This window comes from Protomyctophum parallelum, assembly GCF_964188405.1.
Source record: "Protomyctophum parallelum genome assembly, chromosome: 18".
NCBI classification, from domain to species: domain Eukaryota; kingdom Metazoa; phylum Chordata; class Actinopteri; order Myctophiformes; family Myctophidae; genus Protomyctophum; species Protomyctophum parallelum.
In genome coordinates this window covers 20,015,795-20,034,739 of record NC_139716.1, presented here as the reverse complement: position 1 = coordinate 20,034,739, position 18,945 = coordinate 20,015,795, and the positions used below count along the sequence as shown (strand labels likewise).

Here is an 18,945-nt window from a genome sequence, read left to right as displayed (position 1 = left end):
GTACTTGTACATCAAGCTGCCTCACGCTACAGAAACAGGAGATAGGCTCCTGCCCTATGGGCCCCATGGCTCGGCAAGGCTACTTACTTACTTACTTACCTACCCTAGTGGACACGGGGAGAACATGCAAGCTCCACACAGAAAGGCCCTTTCGCCAACCCCGCCTCGGGTATGGGCACTGATGACGCGGAGGAGGAAACACTCCTATGTCAGTGGTTCGCAAACTATTTCATGTCTAGGTCCCCCCAGAATGATATGTATTTGGTCGCAGACCCCCCATCTGAAAATATGTTGTTTCAGGGACCCCCCCCCCCGAAGAGTTAAAATCCTTTGCAGTGAAAGAGTATATATTCAAAGATTAGATCAGGTCTAAATGGGTCAATGCCCTTAAAGTCTTCCTCTAGGCTATAGGGTCAAATTTGCAAGCGATCTCAACTGACCAAACTTGTGCACAGAACGTTTGAAGGACTGCTTTAGATGGCGGACGCATGCATGCCGTGTTTATCTTCAGGACTTGTGACAGCTACGTTAGCCATATTATACAATGCAGATTCAAACCTCTGAAAATGACGGGTATATAGAGTTTACTTTTCACGCAGACAAAACAAACAAAATAAAAAACCGTGCAACGTCTAAAGAAAATGCACCATAATCTCAGCACTATATACGACAGTAATTTTCCTGTCGACAGGATGTAATCTGCACCAGTAGTCGTGGTTATTGCTGTGGGTTATTTTTTGCAGAGCCCGTATAATGGACGATAAAGAACGTAGAAGCAATGATTGTCGGTATAAAAACTTGCCCCATCTGCAGATGTAATGATTATAGACCGCCAGATTTCTGCTGCAATATCTCAGCGTTGCTCTCACATCCCCCCATTTGAGAGGAGCTGTTTTCCAAAGCACTCTTTTATGCGATATTACAACTCCGAACACACACTGAAATAACGAATGATAGTAGTTGGGGCGCGAGGAGTGTTATACGGAGGCGCTACACATCCTACCGGTGGGGGCTCCTCGCTGGCAGGTGAGCCAGTATACGACACAACAACAACAGCGGTGACAACGACACACGGAAATGTGCGTGGGGATGAGTTAACCCATTCTGACCCGAGATCAGATTCTAAAAACGTCTTCTACATCAGTAGAGACAGTTTTCTGAAAAAAGCTAAGTTTCTATACATCAGTGGTCCTTTGATTTTTCTAAAATAGCAGACCTACAAGTTCGTGCTTGTAGATCTGCTATTTTCCAATAGCTAAAGCATAACATCACGCTAACACCCAAAGGGGTTCCCGTCGAGCATTACTCGGAAATGTTGCGTACGCAAAAAAAAACCCAGCACTCGGCCACGCCGTACGTAGACGATAGTTTTATAAAAACATCCTACTCTGCTGCTTGACATTAGCAGCCCCGGTGTCAAAAAGCATGTTGGTGTTTTGTCAGACACAGAGTATAGTCCCAGCCCGAGAGCACTTTTAAAGCCTTTAAAGGCAGAAACATCATGTTTCTGCACGGCTCGCATTCTGCATCAGCAGTCTGCGTGTGTGCGCGCTTGTGTGTGCGCATGTGTGTGTTTGTGTGCGCACGTGTGTGTGTGTGTGTTCTGCCTTCTGACAGCCTCGTTGGTATGCTGTGGTCATCTTTTCCGACATCATACTGACAGCTCTGCTCCTGTGCTTTGTTTACTTTGTGCGTGAGTGCGTGCGTGCGTGCGTGCGTGCGTGCGTGCGTGCGTGCGTGCGTGCGTGCGTGCGTGCGTGCTCATACTGGTTTCTGGCATAGCAACTGCTTTGTCACTGGGAGTCTCTCTCTCTCTCTCTCTCTCTCTCTCTCTCTCTCGTCTCGGCACTTCTTCCTCAAGTCCTCCCCCTCTCTCGCCATTCCCTTGTTTCCCTTTTTTTCATATCTCGAACGTCCCTCTCTGCTAGCGTGTGCGTGCGCGCGCGCGCGTGCGTGCGTGCGTGTGTGGTAGTAGAAAGTCAGCCATGCTACTTTATACTTCTAGCATTCTATAAAAGGATCAGAGATAGAGAAACATTGAGAGTGAAGGAAGAAAAGAGAGAAAGCGCCACATGGAAAACAAAAGCAACAAGAGTGAAAGATGCACAGAGAGACACTAAGGAGGATGAGAATGAGAGAGGATCTGCTGTTACCCATAGTCTCTCTCTCTCTGTCTCTCTCTCTATCCATCACTAGAACAGCAAACAGGTAGCCTAGCACCCGGCGCCAGCTAGCTGTTGCCATGGCGACCGACCACTCTTCTTCTTGCCTCCCTTCTCCCAAAAAAAAAAAAACCACTGCAGAGAGAGAGAGAGAGAGAGAGGGGTAGACTACATATGTAGTTATATGAGTTATAGACCAAATCACACGGCCAGTGGGCTTAGAGAAAAAGACAGTGGAAGGATTGAAGGAACACCGAAATGACAGACAGACAGACAGACAGACAGACAGACAGACAGACAGACAGACAGACAGACAGACAGACAGACAGACAGACAAGACAGACGAGAACAAGAGACAACAAAGCATAATGAGAGAACATTTTGTCCCTCTCCGCTCTGATCTGAGCTTTTTTAATGGGCATCATCGTCATGGGAACGTTGACGGAACCGGTATTATACAGAGAGCGTATACTGGACCACGTATACCGCCTGTTGTTGTTATTGTCATTAACCCATTTTGGGTGGGAACCCCTTTTGGTGTTGGCATCATGTTACTCTTTAGCTATTGAAAAATAGCAGATCTACAAGCTCATAGCACGCCACCGAGTGGTGCGCTACGAGCTTGTAGTTCTGCTATTTTTGAAAAATCGAAGAGCGACTGACGTAGAAACATAGCTTTTTCAGAAAACCGTCAGGATGTAGAAGACATTTTTTAGAATCTGATCTCAGGTCAGAATGGGTTAATTAATGACCGCTGGCCGTGTCTCTCCACGTTATCCTCACACTTCCGTCGGCCTGCCGTGCCGTTGTCCTTTCTGTCCACTAAACACTGTTGATTCCTGCGTTGTCCTTTCTATCCACTTATAGGGGCCGTTCGCACCTAAGAGACGGCTGTCTCCTCGGTGTCTCCTGTGTGTCGCACGGCTCGCAATTCATTGTCCCGCAACGGGAGTCACGTGGTTTGGACGAGACAAGCTTGTCCCCCTGGTTGTCTTCCCTCCTCCCTCCCTCCTCCCATGGGACAAGCTGGTCTCGTCAAACCACGTTGAAACTCCCGTTGAAAATGCATTGCAGAAGACAGAAGACACCGAGGAGACTGAGCTGTTTCTCTCAGGTGTGAGTGGTGCCTTCATAGTGTTGATTCCCGGTGACAGTTTTTTGGTTTAGACTAGTCATTGGTTAGACCAGTCATTAGTCCTGTACAACTACAACCTATCTCAAACCCTCACCCTAAACCTATAACCTCCCACGGGGCAGCACACCTAAACCTAACCTTAACCCATGTCTAACCAATCACTAGTCTAAACTAAGTATGCACCCCCTACTACCCTAGCTGTGTTGTCCTTCTGTCCACTTCAAGACAGACAGACAGACAGGCAGGCAGGCAGGCAGGCAGACAGACAGACAGACAGACAGACAGACAGACAGACAGACAGACAGACAGACAGACAGACAGACAGACAGACAGACAGACAGACACTCGTGTGAACGTTTCCCACGTAACGTGATAGTAAGAGAGAGAGAGTTATGCAGACAGATTCCACAGATATAGTGTGAATAATCAAACGGAATATCTCCAACCTTGCCTCGGTATTATAATCCCGTGGCCGGTGGCTTGCTTTGAACGTAAGATTCTTTGGCTCCCCCTTTGGAATGTGAGTTTAAACAGGGTCTCTCTCTCTCTCAGCATCACCACCGGCACAAATCCTTTTTGGGTCCATTGTTGAACCGAATCCACGTGAAATCCCCCTGGGAGAGACCAGGGATCGTCCAGGGTGAGAGACAGAGAGAGAGAGGGACAGAGAGAGAGGGACAGAGAGAGAGAGAGAGAGAGAGAGAGACAGAGAGAGAGGGACAGAGAGAGAGAGAGAGAGAGAGAGAGAAAGTTAAAAAAGAAAAGAAAACCAAGGAAACATTCCAAACGGTGATAACCTTGATGAGACAGATCCGGAGCCCCCAGAGACTATAAAGCGTATCTCTTTTGAAATGGCTTAGATTGATGCTGAATGGCACCATTACAGTGAGTGAGTCATCGCTCCATGTCGAGTGCGAAACGCAGCCCTGCAACGTGATGGATATGTGTTTTATTAATGGAAACGCATGAGGCAGGGGCCAATACGCAAGGACGCTATAAGCCCCTCCTGCCTGTCTGTCTGTCTGTCTGCATGGCTACCAACAGCAAGACAATCAGAGAGAAGGGGGACTTACAGTATACGCTACATCAGCGCTTACCCACACACACACACAGATAGATAGACAGACAGACAGACAGACAGCAGGGAGTCTACAGAGCTGACAGTTTTAATAGCAGCCCCAGCTCTGCCTCCAGTGAAGAACTGAACTCCAGATATGGCTAAGCCACTGATTTATTCATGTGCATATAGCAGGGAAAATGCAAAAAAAAGTGTGTGAACAAAACCACACTCGCAGGCATTCAATTAAAGTCAAGTGAGGGCAGACAGAAACCGTTGCGAGACACATTGCGAGACACTTTGCGAGACGTGTCGCGAGACGTGTCGCGAGACGTGTCGCGAGACGCTTTGCCAGCCATGTTTGCTTTTGATGCTTTAAAGATGGAGTGCCACATTTTTTTTTCACCCTAAAACATGATCATCAGGTATTAATTATAATATAAGGAGGTAAAACGTTTTCCAAAAAGTGTACAGTATTTGTTAAAATCATGCTTGTATGTGGACACGCCCACCAGTTCATTAAGTATGCCTGGTTTGCCTGATGGGTGGTGATCCACCTGAACTGAAGCCGCGCCCACAGCTGTAGTTGTATGACAAAGGGGGAGGGGTTAGGGGAGGGGCTGATAGTGTGATGTCACAATATTACTGTTTAATTCACTGGCTCGTTTGACTGTCAAGGGTTCAGCCTCCAGGAAGAAACCCTAAATACAAAGTCAATGCACCATTGCACATAAGAACGACTCCAGGGTGTCTAATGAAGTACTGTCACCTCTGGAAAACTGGAAAAATACAGAAATTGTGGCACTCCATCTTTAAGAGACTCTGAAGTATAAGATCAAGTCGGTGGTCATTTATGAAAAAACACAAAAAGTAAGAATACGGAGATAAGAGGTTTCTGCAGTGACATACATAATATAATCAACACAGACTCCACCGTGGTCCCTTATATCCACATACAAACACATGAGAGAAAAAGCCTCATTAAGATTTGGCACACATTCAAGGTTTCATTCCAATGAACACTCTTTTGTTGTGCTAAATATGCCGTTCAACTCAACCTACAAAGAAGCACCTGTTTGTATGCTGCAAAACAAACTATAGCCTGAAAGGAACCATTTTGTGTACATTCGTAGCACAACGTGCGCGCCGTCACCAAGAACTTCTCCCCCAAGCTAGTGTTCATTTGTACAGCATGTTGTGTCTGGAGAAGGAACGCTTTTTCTTTCTTCTGTCTTTAAAACCCCTTTTAGTGTTTAAACATTGTTATAATTTAGCTATTGGAAAATAGCAGATCTACAAGCTCATAGCGCGCCACCGAGTGGCACGCTACAAGCTTGTAGGTCTGCTATTTTTTTTATTTATTGTGAAAATGACGCACAAATCTTTGAATATATATTCCTTAAGAGTGAACTTTTTTTTAACTCAAATCTTTGATTCTGGGGAGGTCCCTAGCTGGAACAACATATTTTCAGATGGGGGCCAATTACATATATTTTTGGGGGTCCTTGACATGAAACCTTTTGAACACAACTGACATAGAAACATGGGTTTTTCCACAGAACTGTCAGGATTTAGAAGACATTTGTAGAATCGATAGGTAGGTCTTAAACGGTTTAATGTTCTCGTATAGGAATCTGCCCGGGTTAAAACGTGATGAAGAGCGGCGCCTTCTCGACAGTTCAGTCAAAGCGTTTTGTAACGTGTGACTCCATAATGCAATGCTCTGCGTCGTGTGATCATTATTCATGTTGCCCGATGGGAGGCGACGGCGTTGGGGGGGGCGGCGCAGAGCCGGAGATGAGAATGCAGAATGGCTGCCAGGGGAGGGAGAAAGCCACACTCTAACAGGCTGCCGTTATGTTGGTCTGCTCGGAGCGGTGCTTCTTCCACATGTTCACTGTGGCTTCGTATACACACATATCAGACGAACATGCTCTGTGCTGTGCTGTCTCGTGTTTCATGACCGCCTCAATGCTTTTCACGTGGTTTGATGGGGGGAGGGGGGGGGGGGGGGGCAATCAAACACAAGTGTTTGGTCAAACCACGTGACTTCCATTGGAAAAGCATCGGGGCGGCCATGAAACACAGGCAGAGCACAGCACAGTTGTTCTTTATGTGTGTACGAAGCCTGATGGAACTCTGGTCTGGAGTACCGCTGGCGTATTTTGAACAATTCTCAAGGACCACCCCGCCTCCCCACGACTATACTGCCCTGCAAAGCCCCAAAGTGCAATTATATACAGTACGTTTTTGGGTCACACCGACGTATTTGTGTATGCCCAAAGGTGACGGTCAAATTAGCCTTTGTGGATTTCGGGGCAATAAACAATTACCTCAAGGACAGGACACTGAGGACAGATGTACCATTTGTGTAATATCACTTATTTGCCGATATATCTCATTTGGCCGACCAGTTGAAACACTTTAAAATGTATTTAAAATGTGTTTTTTTCTCGTAGTTACTGCATGTTGTGTAGGGAAATACTCACATTAAATATCATCTGAAATATTAAGGGCTAATATTAAAGTCAATATTTAATTTAAAGCATTTCATTTCCCATATTTCAAAAGTTGATAGACTTTTGAAATATGATTTTTAAAAACAGACAGACAGACAGACAGACATGTCCAAATACACTTTTTTTGTTACCGATCCGATCCCTATACCACGTTTTCTGCGTTAGCCGATACCGATATATGTATGGTGGGGGGGGGGGGTTGAGAATGTTTGGAACAGACGACTAAAACTGGCAGCAAACCCATGCAGCACACTACTATAGAGGTGTGTTCGGGCTGGTTAGAACATCTTGCAGGTGTGAGAATTGGCCGAACCGAACGTTGGCAGCAAAGGCACTATACCCGAAGTTGTTTCGCTCTGCGACGGTTGTCGTTTTGTTCTCACTGGCCTGCCGAAGCCCCTAAACGGTTGTAGTTTGTATGCTAACATAGACATTAGACAGCAGTGTTGTTTTTGGCAGCAAAATTTTGATTTTAGTCATACAGTAGTCCCTTGAATAGTTTTCATTTAGTTTTAGTCACATTTTAGTCACCTGAAATGTCTTCGTGTTAGTCTAGTTTTAGTCGACTAAATATCCTAGGATTTTAGAAATCCTAGGATATTAATCTATAGTTGATTTAGTCAACTATAGAATCTAAATCTATCGAAAATTGAAAATCTATAGTTTATTTAGTCGGCTAAAATGTGTTTTGGCGGGCCTTGATGCCGTCATAATGACTGTTTTTTTTACACTCACACGCGTTGTGAGCTTGTAGATCGGCTATTCTCAGCATGCAACCAAGTGTAAAATGACTTATACTGGATCTCTTGTCCACTAGTCCCTTCCTTACATTTTAGTCTAGTTTATATCTGTTGACGAAATTGTCCATAATATATTTAGTCTTAGCATTTATATCATAGCTTAGTTTTCATTTAGTTCCCATTTAGCTTTCGTCAGTGAAAAAAGGTATAGTCGACGGACATTTTTCCTCTTAGTTTTAGTCGAGGAGAACAACACTGAGTGACGGTCAGATCCACATGGAACAACACTGAGTGACGGTCAGATCCACATGGAACAACACTGGGTGACGGTCAGATCCACATGGAACAACACTGAGTGACGGTCAGATCCACATGGAACAACACTGGGTGACGGTCAGATCCACATGGAACAACACTGAGTGACGGTCAGATCCACATGGAACAACACTGAGTGACGGTCAGATCCACATGGAACAACACTGGGTGACGGTCAGATCCACATGGAACAACACTGGGTGACGGTCAGATCCACATGGAACAACACTGGGTGACGGTCAGATCCACATGGAACAACACTGAGTGACGGTCAGATCCACATGGAACAACACTGAGTGAGGGTCAGATCCACATGGAACAACACTGAGTGAGGGTCAGATCCACATGGAACAACACTGAGTGACTGTCAGATCCACATGGAACAACACTGAGTGACGGTCAGATCCACATGGAACAACACTGAGTGACGGTCAGATCCACATGGAACAACACTGAGTGACGGTCAGATCCACATGGAACAAGAGGAAGTGCCATTCAGAGAGCGCACGGAGCGGGCAGGAAGTGAGCCGTGCGCATACGTACCAGTGTTGTTTTTGTCGACTAAAACTAAGACGAAAAATGTTCGTCGACTACCTTTTTTCACTGACTAAAACTAAATAAAAACTAAGACTAAATTTACTGACAATTTCGTCAACAAATATTGTTGATCTGCTATTTTCAGCATGCAACCAAAGTGTAAAATATGTCATTACAACGACATCAAGGCCTGTCAAAACACATTTTAGTCGACTAAATCAAATGAGCATTTGCGCCTGTCGTAGACATGCGCAGAGCAAGTTCAGTCAGGGAACCTCAGTCAGCGCGCCGGCCGTTAATTGGGCCACCGCAGCATCAAGCTCTCATCCACATGATTCACTCAGCCAATCACACGCTCACCCCATCTCATACCGGCTACTTGAACCAGAGGTTTGCATTCCTCTGCCTTCTTGCTTGCTTACACTGCTGTTGTATCAGCGTGCTGCTGTCATACAACCTGCGCTCAATTCTGCTGCTGCTGCTGCTATACTGTATACTCGTGCTGCTGTATACAAGTGCGCTCCCACCTCCACCCCAGCTACCACCTGTCGTTTTGGATCTGCTGTTTAGGTACGGGGGATTCAGAGTCCCTATGGTTGGGACTGATGCGCTTGACCTGAGTACCTAAAAAAGCAGATCCAATACATCGCCAAACCATAATAAACATATTGCATTGATCTCATATTCAATAAATATATATTTTACATCCTCCTTGAGTTGTCTGACTGAACTGTAGATTTAGTCGACTAAAATCGTATGACATTTAGTCAACTAAAACTAGACTAAACACTAGAACATTCCAGGTGACTAAAATGTGACTAAAACTAAGTGAAAACTATTCAAGAGACAACGACTAAAACTAAAATAGAAATTTGCTGCCAAAAACAACACTGGTACGTACCCCGAACCGGGCAGACAAACGAGTAAATAAAAGCTGACACCATGTCGGCGGGACAATCCTTAAAGGCCGGGGGCGGCGAGAGCAGATATCACCGCCGAAGAGGGGCGGAGAAGAAAGAAAAACAGCCAATAAATCACAGCCGCGGAAAGAACAGCGCTGTTTATCATTTGTCTCGCCGAGACAGAGGACAACAGGCAACCTATTTTCCCTTTCACGGTTTTTATGCTGAAGTGGGATATGATTGTGACAGCCCCGCGATGCCATTGATTGATGAATGAAATTCACTCAGGGGACTAAACAATAACACACGGGGGTATGAGAGTCACGCTGCTGAGTCCAGGGTGAGACACATCAATAGATGTCGTTGCTCCCTCTTTTTTTTCCCACATAGCTGCTGCATTTGTTTACAGAAGTTGTTGCGGTCTCTGTAGCGTGCGCACACACACACACACACACACACACACACACACACACTGGCTTCACGTCAACCTTTCATCCTGGCTCTTCTAGCACGTATGTCGCCCGGTTTTGCCGTCACGGGTGAGGGAACGCGCCGACAGGTTTTTGTCACGTCAGTTCATCCTGGAGTCTCTCCCGAACGGACGTTTGTGCCAAAATGTCATGAAATGCACCCCTCAAGTCCGGTGTCGAATTCTGATGTAGTTTCAGTCGTGAATAAAATTCATTTGTCATTTGTCATCACAAGTCATTTGCGTCTAGTTTCAGTTGACTCTCTTTCAGTGCCACCTGGTGGTCACCAGTTTAGGCTCTGAGTGCCAATTCTCCCATTATAAAGAAAGAAAGAATTTGTAATTCTATTATGCATGTAATGTGCATGTCATCACCTGTACACCAGATTAGAGGAATTTTCAAAATATGTTTTTTTTTTTTTTATTCCCAAGGGAGGACGTCTTAACGCCCGTGGCATCCATTACAAAGACGGCAATAAGACGGGATAACGTCCCTGGCACAAGATTTTAGTCGACTAAATCTATGTATTTTTTAGGAACCCTCTTTTTTTTCCTCTGATGTGTTGTTTTCATGCAACATAAATAAAAGTGTCTCCTGAGAGGCATATGGGATTTCTAAGTGCTTCAGCACACCCAAAGTATATCTGCCATTACCATTAGCGATGGCATCTGAGTTCAAGCCCATTCTGACCTGAGATCAGATTCAAGAAATGTCTTCTACGTCCTGACAGTTTTCATTCTGACCTGAGATCAGATTCTAAAAATGTCAGTCGCTCTTCGATTTTTCAAAAATAGCAGACCGTGGCGTGCTATGAGCTTGTAGATCTGCTATTTTTCAACAGCTAAAGCACGACATGATGCTAACACCAAAATGGGTTCCCAACCCCTTTTGGTGTTTTAAAGCATTATGTTATGCTTTAGCTGTTGAAAACTAGCAGCTCTACAAGCTGTGCCGCGCTACGAGCTTGTAGGTCTGCTATCGTCAAAATGTGTCGCAAATATTTGAATATATATTCTTTCAGAGCGAGCGCTTTTAACTCAAATCTTTGCTTGGGTCCCTGGAACAACATATTTTCAGATGGGGGTCGGCGGCCAAATACATATATTTTCGGGGGTCCTTGAAATGAAAATGTTTGAGAACCACTGACATAGAAAAAGAGAGGTTTTTCAGAAAACTGTCAGGATTTAAAGAAGGCATTTATATAATCGTTCCCAGGGTCAAAATGGGTTAAACGCAACCGGGTCTCAGACTCTCAGTCAGTAGCGACATAGCGGGATCAATAAGGGGCAGCTGATGATAATTGCATGTCTAGGCGTGTCGTGAGCGAGCGAGAGAGCCGGTCTCTCCGGGTGACTTCTGAAATGCCTCGGAGGGATCCGGGGAGCATAACGGCACGCCGAGTGGAGTTCGTGTGTGTGTGTGTGTGTGTGTGTGTGTGTGTGTGTGTGTGTGTGTGCGGCTGTGCGCGCTCTTGTTCATGGAAGACTTTTGTTTATGCTGCATGAACTGTATTCGCATAGAAGCAGCTCTAACTGCTGGAGGACTATACTTTTTGTCTCCCTGCCAGGCCCAGAAGGCATGGCTGAGACTATGTTATCAATACAATCATACATTATCATAAAGACAGTGTCACATAGTTAACCCATTTTGACCTGAGATCAGATTCTAAAAATGTCTTCTACATCCTGACAGTTTTCTGAAAAAGCCATGTTTCTATGTCAGTCGTTCTTCGGTTTTTTAAAAATAGCAGAGCTACAAGCTCATAGCTCGCCACTCGGTGGCGTGCTATGAGCTTGTTTCAATAGCTAAAGCATGACATGTGACAGTCTATGTATGGTCTTGTAGTTGTCAACACTGTTGCACATGGTGGCACACGTGTGTCTCTAACACATGTCAAAACTGGACGGACCGGTCTGGCTTTTTTTTCTTTTAGTTTAAAGTTTAACACATTAAGACCTGCTGAGGCTGATTCTGAGAATTCTGAAGGGAAAAAAGAACGTGTGTTGCAGTTGTTGCTACACTATATCAGTGGTTCTCGAACTTTTTTGTGTCGAGGACCCTCAAAATGATATGTATTTGGCCGTGGACCCCCCCCCCCCCCCCCACCAGAAGCAAAGATTTGAGTTAAAATGTAAAAATAAATAACACATGTTCAATTGTTCACGTTAATCTTTTTTTGAAAATCACTACTTTTGTGCGACATTCCTACATAATGAACACAACCAGTTTTTAGACACAAGGTTTCTGCTCAAGTTCAGTATAAGTATAGTATAATATCGTCGTCGTCTTTGTCGGGTGGAAACCCGTCCAAAACAATAACTTATTGTTATTGTTTTCAATAACACAACATTTTGCTGCCTCCTGCATTATGTGACATTTAGAAACAGCTGGTATGCAGCAGGACGGTCGAGTGATTTCCGACGCTCTATTTCTACTGAATTTGTGTTAATTAGTATTTGTTCCACCTCTCTCTCTCTCTCTCTCCAGCCGGTGAGGGAGGTGGCTGCAGGTTCCTGGGCGTAGACCTCCTGCAGTGCGCCTCCTCTCCAGCGGGGGAGCCGTCGTGTCCGTCGCAGCCCCACTCCCTGGAGCTGGTGTCGGCCAGCGCCCACCGGCAGCACCTCCCCCTGAGGAAGACGCACTCCGACCTCGACACAAGTACGTGTACCAAGCCCCCCCCCCCCTACTGGTCAAAGCTGGAACTGCAGGCTGTCCCGTTGCATATATAGCGCGAGGAAACGCCGCACAGCTGCTGGGGTTCGACATTGAGCGCTCGTTTGCACTGTAACGCGTTTGCCAATGCGGAAGTGCACTCTGCGGAAGTGTCCTTTATGACTCTCTGACCTGCATGGGTTACCCTGTGTGTGTGTGTGTGTGTGTGTGTGTGTGTGTGTGTGTGTGTGTGTGTGTGTGTGTGTGTGTGCGGCTGTGCGTGCGCGCGCATGCGTGTATAGCTATGTTATGCGGAATTAATTGAGAGTGTGTTTGGTGTATTTTGGCCATCAGCAATGGCTTCCGGTGCCAGATTTCAATGCGATTTTTAATAATGCATACACTAATGTGTGGATAGCTATACTAACACAGATCTGTTGTTTTTCCAAATAGTCCAAAGTAGGGCGTGCGTCTCACCTGTGAATTTTTGAAGCTGCTGCTGTTGTTTTGCTTTCAGTTGTGCTTAAACTGTAAGAAGTGTGTCAATTTGTAGAGATTACATTCTTCAAACCAAAAACATGTTGCTATCATAAGCCTTTGTTTGCTACAGAGCTTATTCTTTTTTTTAATCCAAAAGCCAATTCCCTAAAATTCCATTGGCTGGGCCTACAAAAATGCTTCATCCCTGCAGCATCGCTCTATAAACAAACCCACTGTCGTGTCCGAGGATCAACCAGCTGTCCATCCTGCTTATTCTTATTTGTTTCGGCTATACGTACTTCCCATCAGGGGTTTGGCCACAGTAGATCATCCTCCTCATAGACTTTTCAGGAAGTATTTATTTAAAGACGTTTACACCGCGGACAAAGCCAACTCTTGTCGTGACAAATCATGACAACAAACACAATTTTTCGGGGCCAAACAAAGAATTAGAAAGTAGAAGTAGAAGTAGACTTTTTTTTTTTTTTTTTTTCTTTGTAATTATTTGGTTTTGTCCAAAATATTGTGTTTGTTGTCATGAGTTGTCACGACTCGAGTTGGCTTTGTCCACGGCGTAACCGTCTTTAAATAAATACCTTTTGAAATGTCTATTGGAAAAATGCATTGGGAATCATTTCCTGGGCCTGGCGTCGTCATGAAAGGGGGCGGGACTGTGACGCTCCATATTCGGCCAACCGAAACTATTCGGCAGAATAGCCGAATATTCCGCATTCGGTTCGGTTGGTTTTAGAGCCGAAACCGAATAAGTCAAAGAAACGGGTGTTACATTTTCGTAACGTATTGTTTTGTTGTGATGATGTGATCAAAATGTAATCATGTCTTTTTGCCATTATCATGTAGCTACGAACAAGGTACGGCCATGACAGCAATGGTACAAATTCTGGTAAAACAAAAAGGAAGAAAAAAAATATATATAGTATTAACCCATTTTGGGGCGGGAACCCCTTTTTGGTGTTAGCATCATGTCATGCTTTAGCTATTGAAAAATAGCAGACCTACAAGCTCGTAGCGCGCCACCGAGTGGCGCGCTACGAGCTTGTAGGTCTGCTATTTTTTTTTAAACCGAAGAACGACTGACACACAAACACAGCTTTATCAGAAAACCATCAGGATGTGTAGAAGAATTCTTTTTAGAATCTGATCTCAGGTAAGAATGGGGTTAATCCTAAAACCGAATTCCTCTCTCCGTCCCGTCAGCTCCCAGCTCGGAGCCTCCACCACCAGGAGGAAGAACCGGAACCGACAACGACATGGAGCACTCGGTGGGCCTGCTGCGCTGCTCCAACAGCAGCGCCTCCGTCGTCGCCGTGGCGCCTCCGTCCTGGAACGGACCCAAGGGCTCCACCTTCTCCCCGGCCCCCCTGGGGGGGGGCTGGGGGGGTGGTGGGAGCCACCACCACAGCCACAACAGCGAGGCCTACAACAGCTACAACAACAGCGTCAAAAACAACAACAACGTCAACGTCAAAGCCCCGAAGCCGCCCGCCGTGCCCCCCAAGCAGCACAGCATCGTCGGACAGTCGTCAGGGTCGTCGAGCGCGTCGTCGGGTGGCTGCACGTTCGCCATCGTGGCGAGGCGGAGCGAAACGACGACCGGGGAGGTGGCGGGCGGAGGCGACGGCGGGGGGCGGGGCAGGGAGCAGCGCTCGGCGCGCTCGGTGGCGGCGGCACAGGCCTTCAAGTTCCGCGAGCGCTCGCTGTCCACGCCCAGCGACGCGACGAGCGCGGACGCTCAGAGCGCCGTGAACGGCACCGCGTTCAACACGACGACGGACCCCCACCATAACCACCACCAGTACCCCCACCACCACCACCCCTTCCTGGGCTCCACGGGGGACTCCTACGCCATGCTGTACCCCAGCGGGAGCTCCGAGGACAGCGCCAGCAACGCCGACACCGTCTCCGTGACGACGGTGTCGGACTGCAGCGTTGGCGACGGAGGCCGCCTCCTCCTCCTGCTCCCGCCGCGCGCGCGCTCGCGTTCCATCTCGCTGAAGAAGTCCAAGCGCAAGCCGCCGCCGCCCGTGCGCAGCGTCTCGCTGATGAAGAACCTGGGAGAGGCCGAGGGGCACGTCGTGCTCCACGGGTGGAGGTACTGTGCACGCATGCACACGCATGCATGCATGCATGCGCACACATAGTCACACACACGCATGCGCACACACACACATCAGTGTTGTTTTCGTCGACTAAAACTAAGACGAAAAATGTTCGTCGACTACCTATTTTCACTGAAAATGTTAGGAAGGGACTAGTGGACAAGAGATCCAGTATGAGTCATATTACACTTGGTTGCATGGAGCTTGTAGATCGGCTATTTTCAGCAAGTGTAAAAACACTCATTACGGCATCAAGACCCGCCAAAATACATTTTAGTCGACTAAATCAACTGTAGATTTTGTCAACTAAAATCTTATGACATTTAGTCGACTAAAACTAGACTAACACTAAGACATTCCAGGTGACTAAAATGTGACTAAAACTAAATGAAGTTTCAGTCCAAAGACTATGACTATGACTATGACACACACACACACACACACACACACACACACACGCACACACACACACACACACACACACACACACACACACACACACACACACACACACACACACACGAGATACAAGGACACAAATATTCACAAGGTGCATACGTTCTATGGGGAGAAAAATGTCTCGAAAGTATATTCACAGATATTCCAAGATTTACAAATTTGTTTACGAGATTTGCAAATGTTTTTCTATGATTTGGCAAATGTTTTTCCATCATTTACAAAATGTATTTTGTATTTTTCCCCACCCAAAAAAAATAAGTGCGTTTATCCTGTAAATGTCCTAGGCTTGCCAAAAATAAACACAAGTAGATTGCACCTGTATAGCTCTGTGATGGTGTGGAGGAGTGGCTGGTATTTAATGCTTTGGTCATAAAGCCTTATAATAATAAATAATAATAAACTTTGTTTACAAAGTGCTTTACAGTGTCAAAGGCAATGAGCAAATGAGCAACATGATGAATCTAAGGAAAGGCTTTAGTGCACAAATATGTTTTCAAATGTGATTTGAACGTTGACACCGAGTTAGCTCTAGCCTTAGAGCGAGAGGTATAGGTCATTCCAGAGTCTGGGTGCCCGGTACAGCAAAAGCCCGGAAGCCCATAGTGACTATAGGCGAGTCGAGGGAACTTCCAGGAAAGCCCTCCTCTAAGCTAGAATCAAAAGGTGCAGACCACTTCAAGAATGAAAACAGATCTGTTCCCTGCATTGACAACAACAACAACAACAACAACAACACCTGGTGTGTTAGCAGAGAGATGTGCAAAGATTTCAGGATTTGAAACATGGAAAAGGTTTGACACAGGAATGTTTGTATACAGTACCTCGGCATAAAAAAACAGTTTGAGGGCCACTGCTTTACACACGTCCATGTCTTCTTCTTCCATACAGGGACGGACGGCCCAAGAGCCTCCACATACCCAGGGACCACTTCACGGACTTCCAGCCCGACTTCCTGCTGCCCTGCAGCTCGGCCTGCTCGCCCATGAAGCCCAGCCTGGGTGAGGGGGAGCGGGCTCTGGTCGGGGGCGGTGGCGAGGGGCCTCCCAGCCTGGAGGTCCAGGGACCCGATAGGGACGACAGGGAGCCCGAGATCACGTTCCCCGCTCACTGGCAGCTGGGGGAGTGGAAGAACGACCCCTACCGGTAGGATGCCGGTACTGCATGTTGTAATCGATCTGTCATATAGACTAGACGCCGTCGAGCGGCCTTTGGCCGGCCTCGCTCTAGCGCCGCGCCGCGCCATCCAGGTGGCCACCTGGATGGCCACTCTATTTGGGTACAGTACTGTACTGTACCATACCGTACCGTACTGTTGCGCCCTGTGTGTGTGTGAGTGTGTGTGTGTGTGTGTGTGTTGTTTTTTTGTTTGGAGGAGGGGGGGCATACTGCATTGTAGAAACACTGTCACAAGTATAAGTGCAGGAAAACTGCCTCCCCCTGGCCAGCCGGGGCGCCTGATGGAGGGGAAAGGAACTGGTTGGAATAACGTGTTCCTTCCACACGCTACGTCCAACTAGGGAAACTCCCCCCTGTCAGGTTGTAAAGGAGCAACTTGGACACTCAGGCATGAAGGAAGCATGAGTTCAAGTCCGTTGCTCTCCCCTTGTCCCCCATATATGGGGACTAGGTTGGTGGAGGGTGTGTAGAGCCCAGGATCACATTAGATGATTGTCACAGGGGTGAAAAATGGGTTACAAAATCGTGGGATAAAAAAAAAAGTTCAGGAATTCAAGATTTACTCGAGTAAAAGTACGTACGTAAGTATTACGTACCTCAATGTGCTTGCATCACTGGTTGTGATGTAGACTTTAGTTGTACTAGGATCTGGTGCTGCCATTAGCCTATAACATCAGCTGCTCTGTGTTTGGCTTGTGTCATCTGAGAGATACACACACAGGGTCAGTTACCCATTTTGGGCAGGAACCCCTTTTGGTGTTTTAACTAAACATTATGTTATACTTTAGCTATTGAAAAATAGCAGATCTACAAGCTCAGAATGAGCACACCTGGAGATGAAATATAAATGCTATTGCATTATATTTTCACTTAAATGCGTTCAATATCTGAAGGTTAAAAAGCATTTCTCTTATTTCAATTGAATTTTCTAAATTGCATTTTCATTGTAATATTGCCCACTAATTTGCGGGGTATTTTTTGAAAATTGAAAATCAAATGATCTTTTATTTTAATTTTTTAATTTTTAATTTTAATTGTGTCATAGAATGAGCACAACTGTAGTTGCATTTTAGATTTATTTTTGTCTCATGAAATGCGTTAATGACCTGAAAATGAAAAAGCATTTATCTTATTTCAATTGACTTTTTGTATTTGCCATTTCATTTTAATTTTGGCAGCTTTATGGTTCCATATAAATGCGTTAACAAGGCTGCTGAAATGCTGCCCACTCCACCACCAAAAGGGTGGTTTGTAAATAGAATGGAATCAGAATCAAATGTATTATAACATCACACCATTACAAGGGCATGTAAAAGAGTGGGCGACATTATCAGTCAGGGAATACTATCAGAATAATGTCAAATCTGGGAATACATTTCTTACCAAGAATTTTCTTCACCAATGTGTTTGTAAGGGCGTCTGTACATGTCTACTATTAAACCACTACCCCACATTGGTTTCTATTCAACCACCCTAGGGGAATTTTTCTGCTGTCATTAGACACCCTGGAGTCGTTTTTATGTGCAATGGTGTATTAACTTTGTATTTAGGGTTTCTTCCTGGAGGCTGAACCCTTGACAGTCAAACGGGCCAATTATGTAAAAGAAATGATAGTGTGACGTATTACTATTGCACACGCACACACGCACCTCCCCCTCATTATATATATATTTTTTAAATACGACAACCTCTGTGGGCGGAGCTGCCTGCCACATACACACGTGTGAACTGAACGGTCCAGTTTGCTGCTCTTCAAACAGTTAATTTCACACATTACCACACAGGCAAACATTACCAGTTCACAGCAGAGCAGACTGTTTTTCGTTAGATTGGAAGCAAGTAAATGTTCATGTCGGGTCCTCAGGATTAATCAAGGAAACTACAACAAACCAGCCTTATACCTGCTCTGCGGTCCAGAACTGCTTTTGCTGTTCTCAAGGAGTAGGTTGTTTCTTTTATAATCACAGTGGTCGGGCTGTGATACAGAGTGTAGTGTCACAGTGTGCATTCTTGTTGTTGGCTGTTGTAGTCAATATGTAGGTCCCAATACTTATACAAGGCTGTGAAGTAGTATCTGTTGTGTCGCGCTGGAAGTCTGGCTATTACAAGTGACTTGGGCTTGTTTTCATAATAAGTAACTTGCAGGGGAGATGTGGTTGACTTGACCAATATGGTTCAATGTGAAGGGCCATCAGATTAATATGTTGTTAAAAGGATTGGT

The 18,945-nt window shown here is 45.8% G+C and overlaps 1 protein-coding gene across 1 annotated transcript in view; it reads left to right on the top strand.

The window, feature by feature from the left end:
- nhsl2 (NHS-like 2) overlaps positions 1–18,945 on the top strand; it is a gene marked incomplete at its 5' end in the record, with an annotated part of 192,467 nt that overhangs the window by 161,551 nt on the left and 11,971 nt on the right. Inside the window, 3 exons of the mRNA XM_083789464.1 lie at positions 12,325–12,495; positions 14,188–15,082; positions 16,437–16,691. Of these exons, the coding sequence (XP_083645590.1) occupies positions 12,325–12,495; positions 14,188–15,082; positions 16,437–16,691 (1,321 nt within the window). The remainder of the gene's footprint in view (positions 1–12,324; positions 12,496–14,187; positions 15,083–16,436; positions 16,692–18,945) is intronic.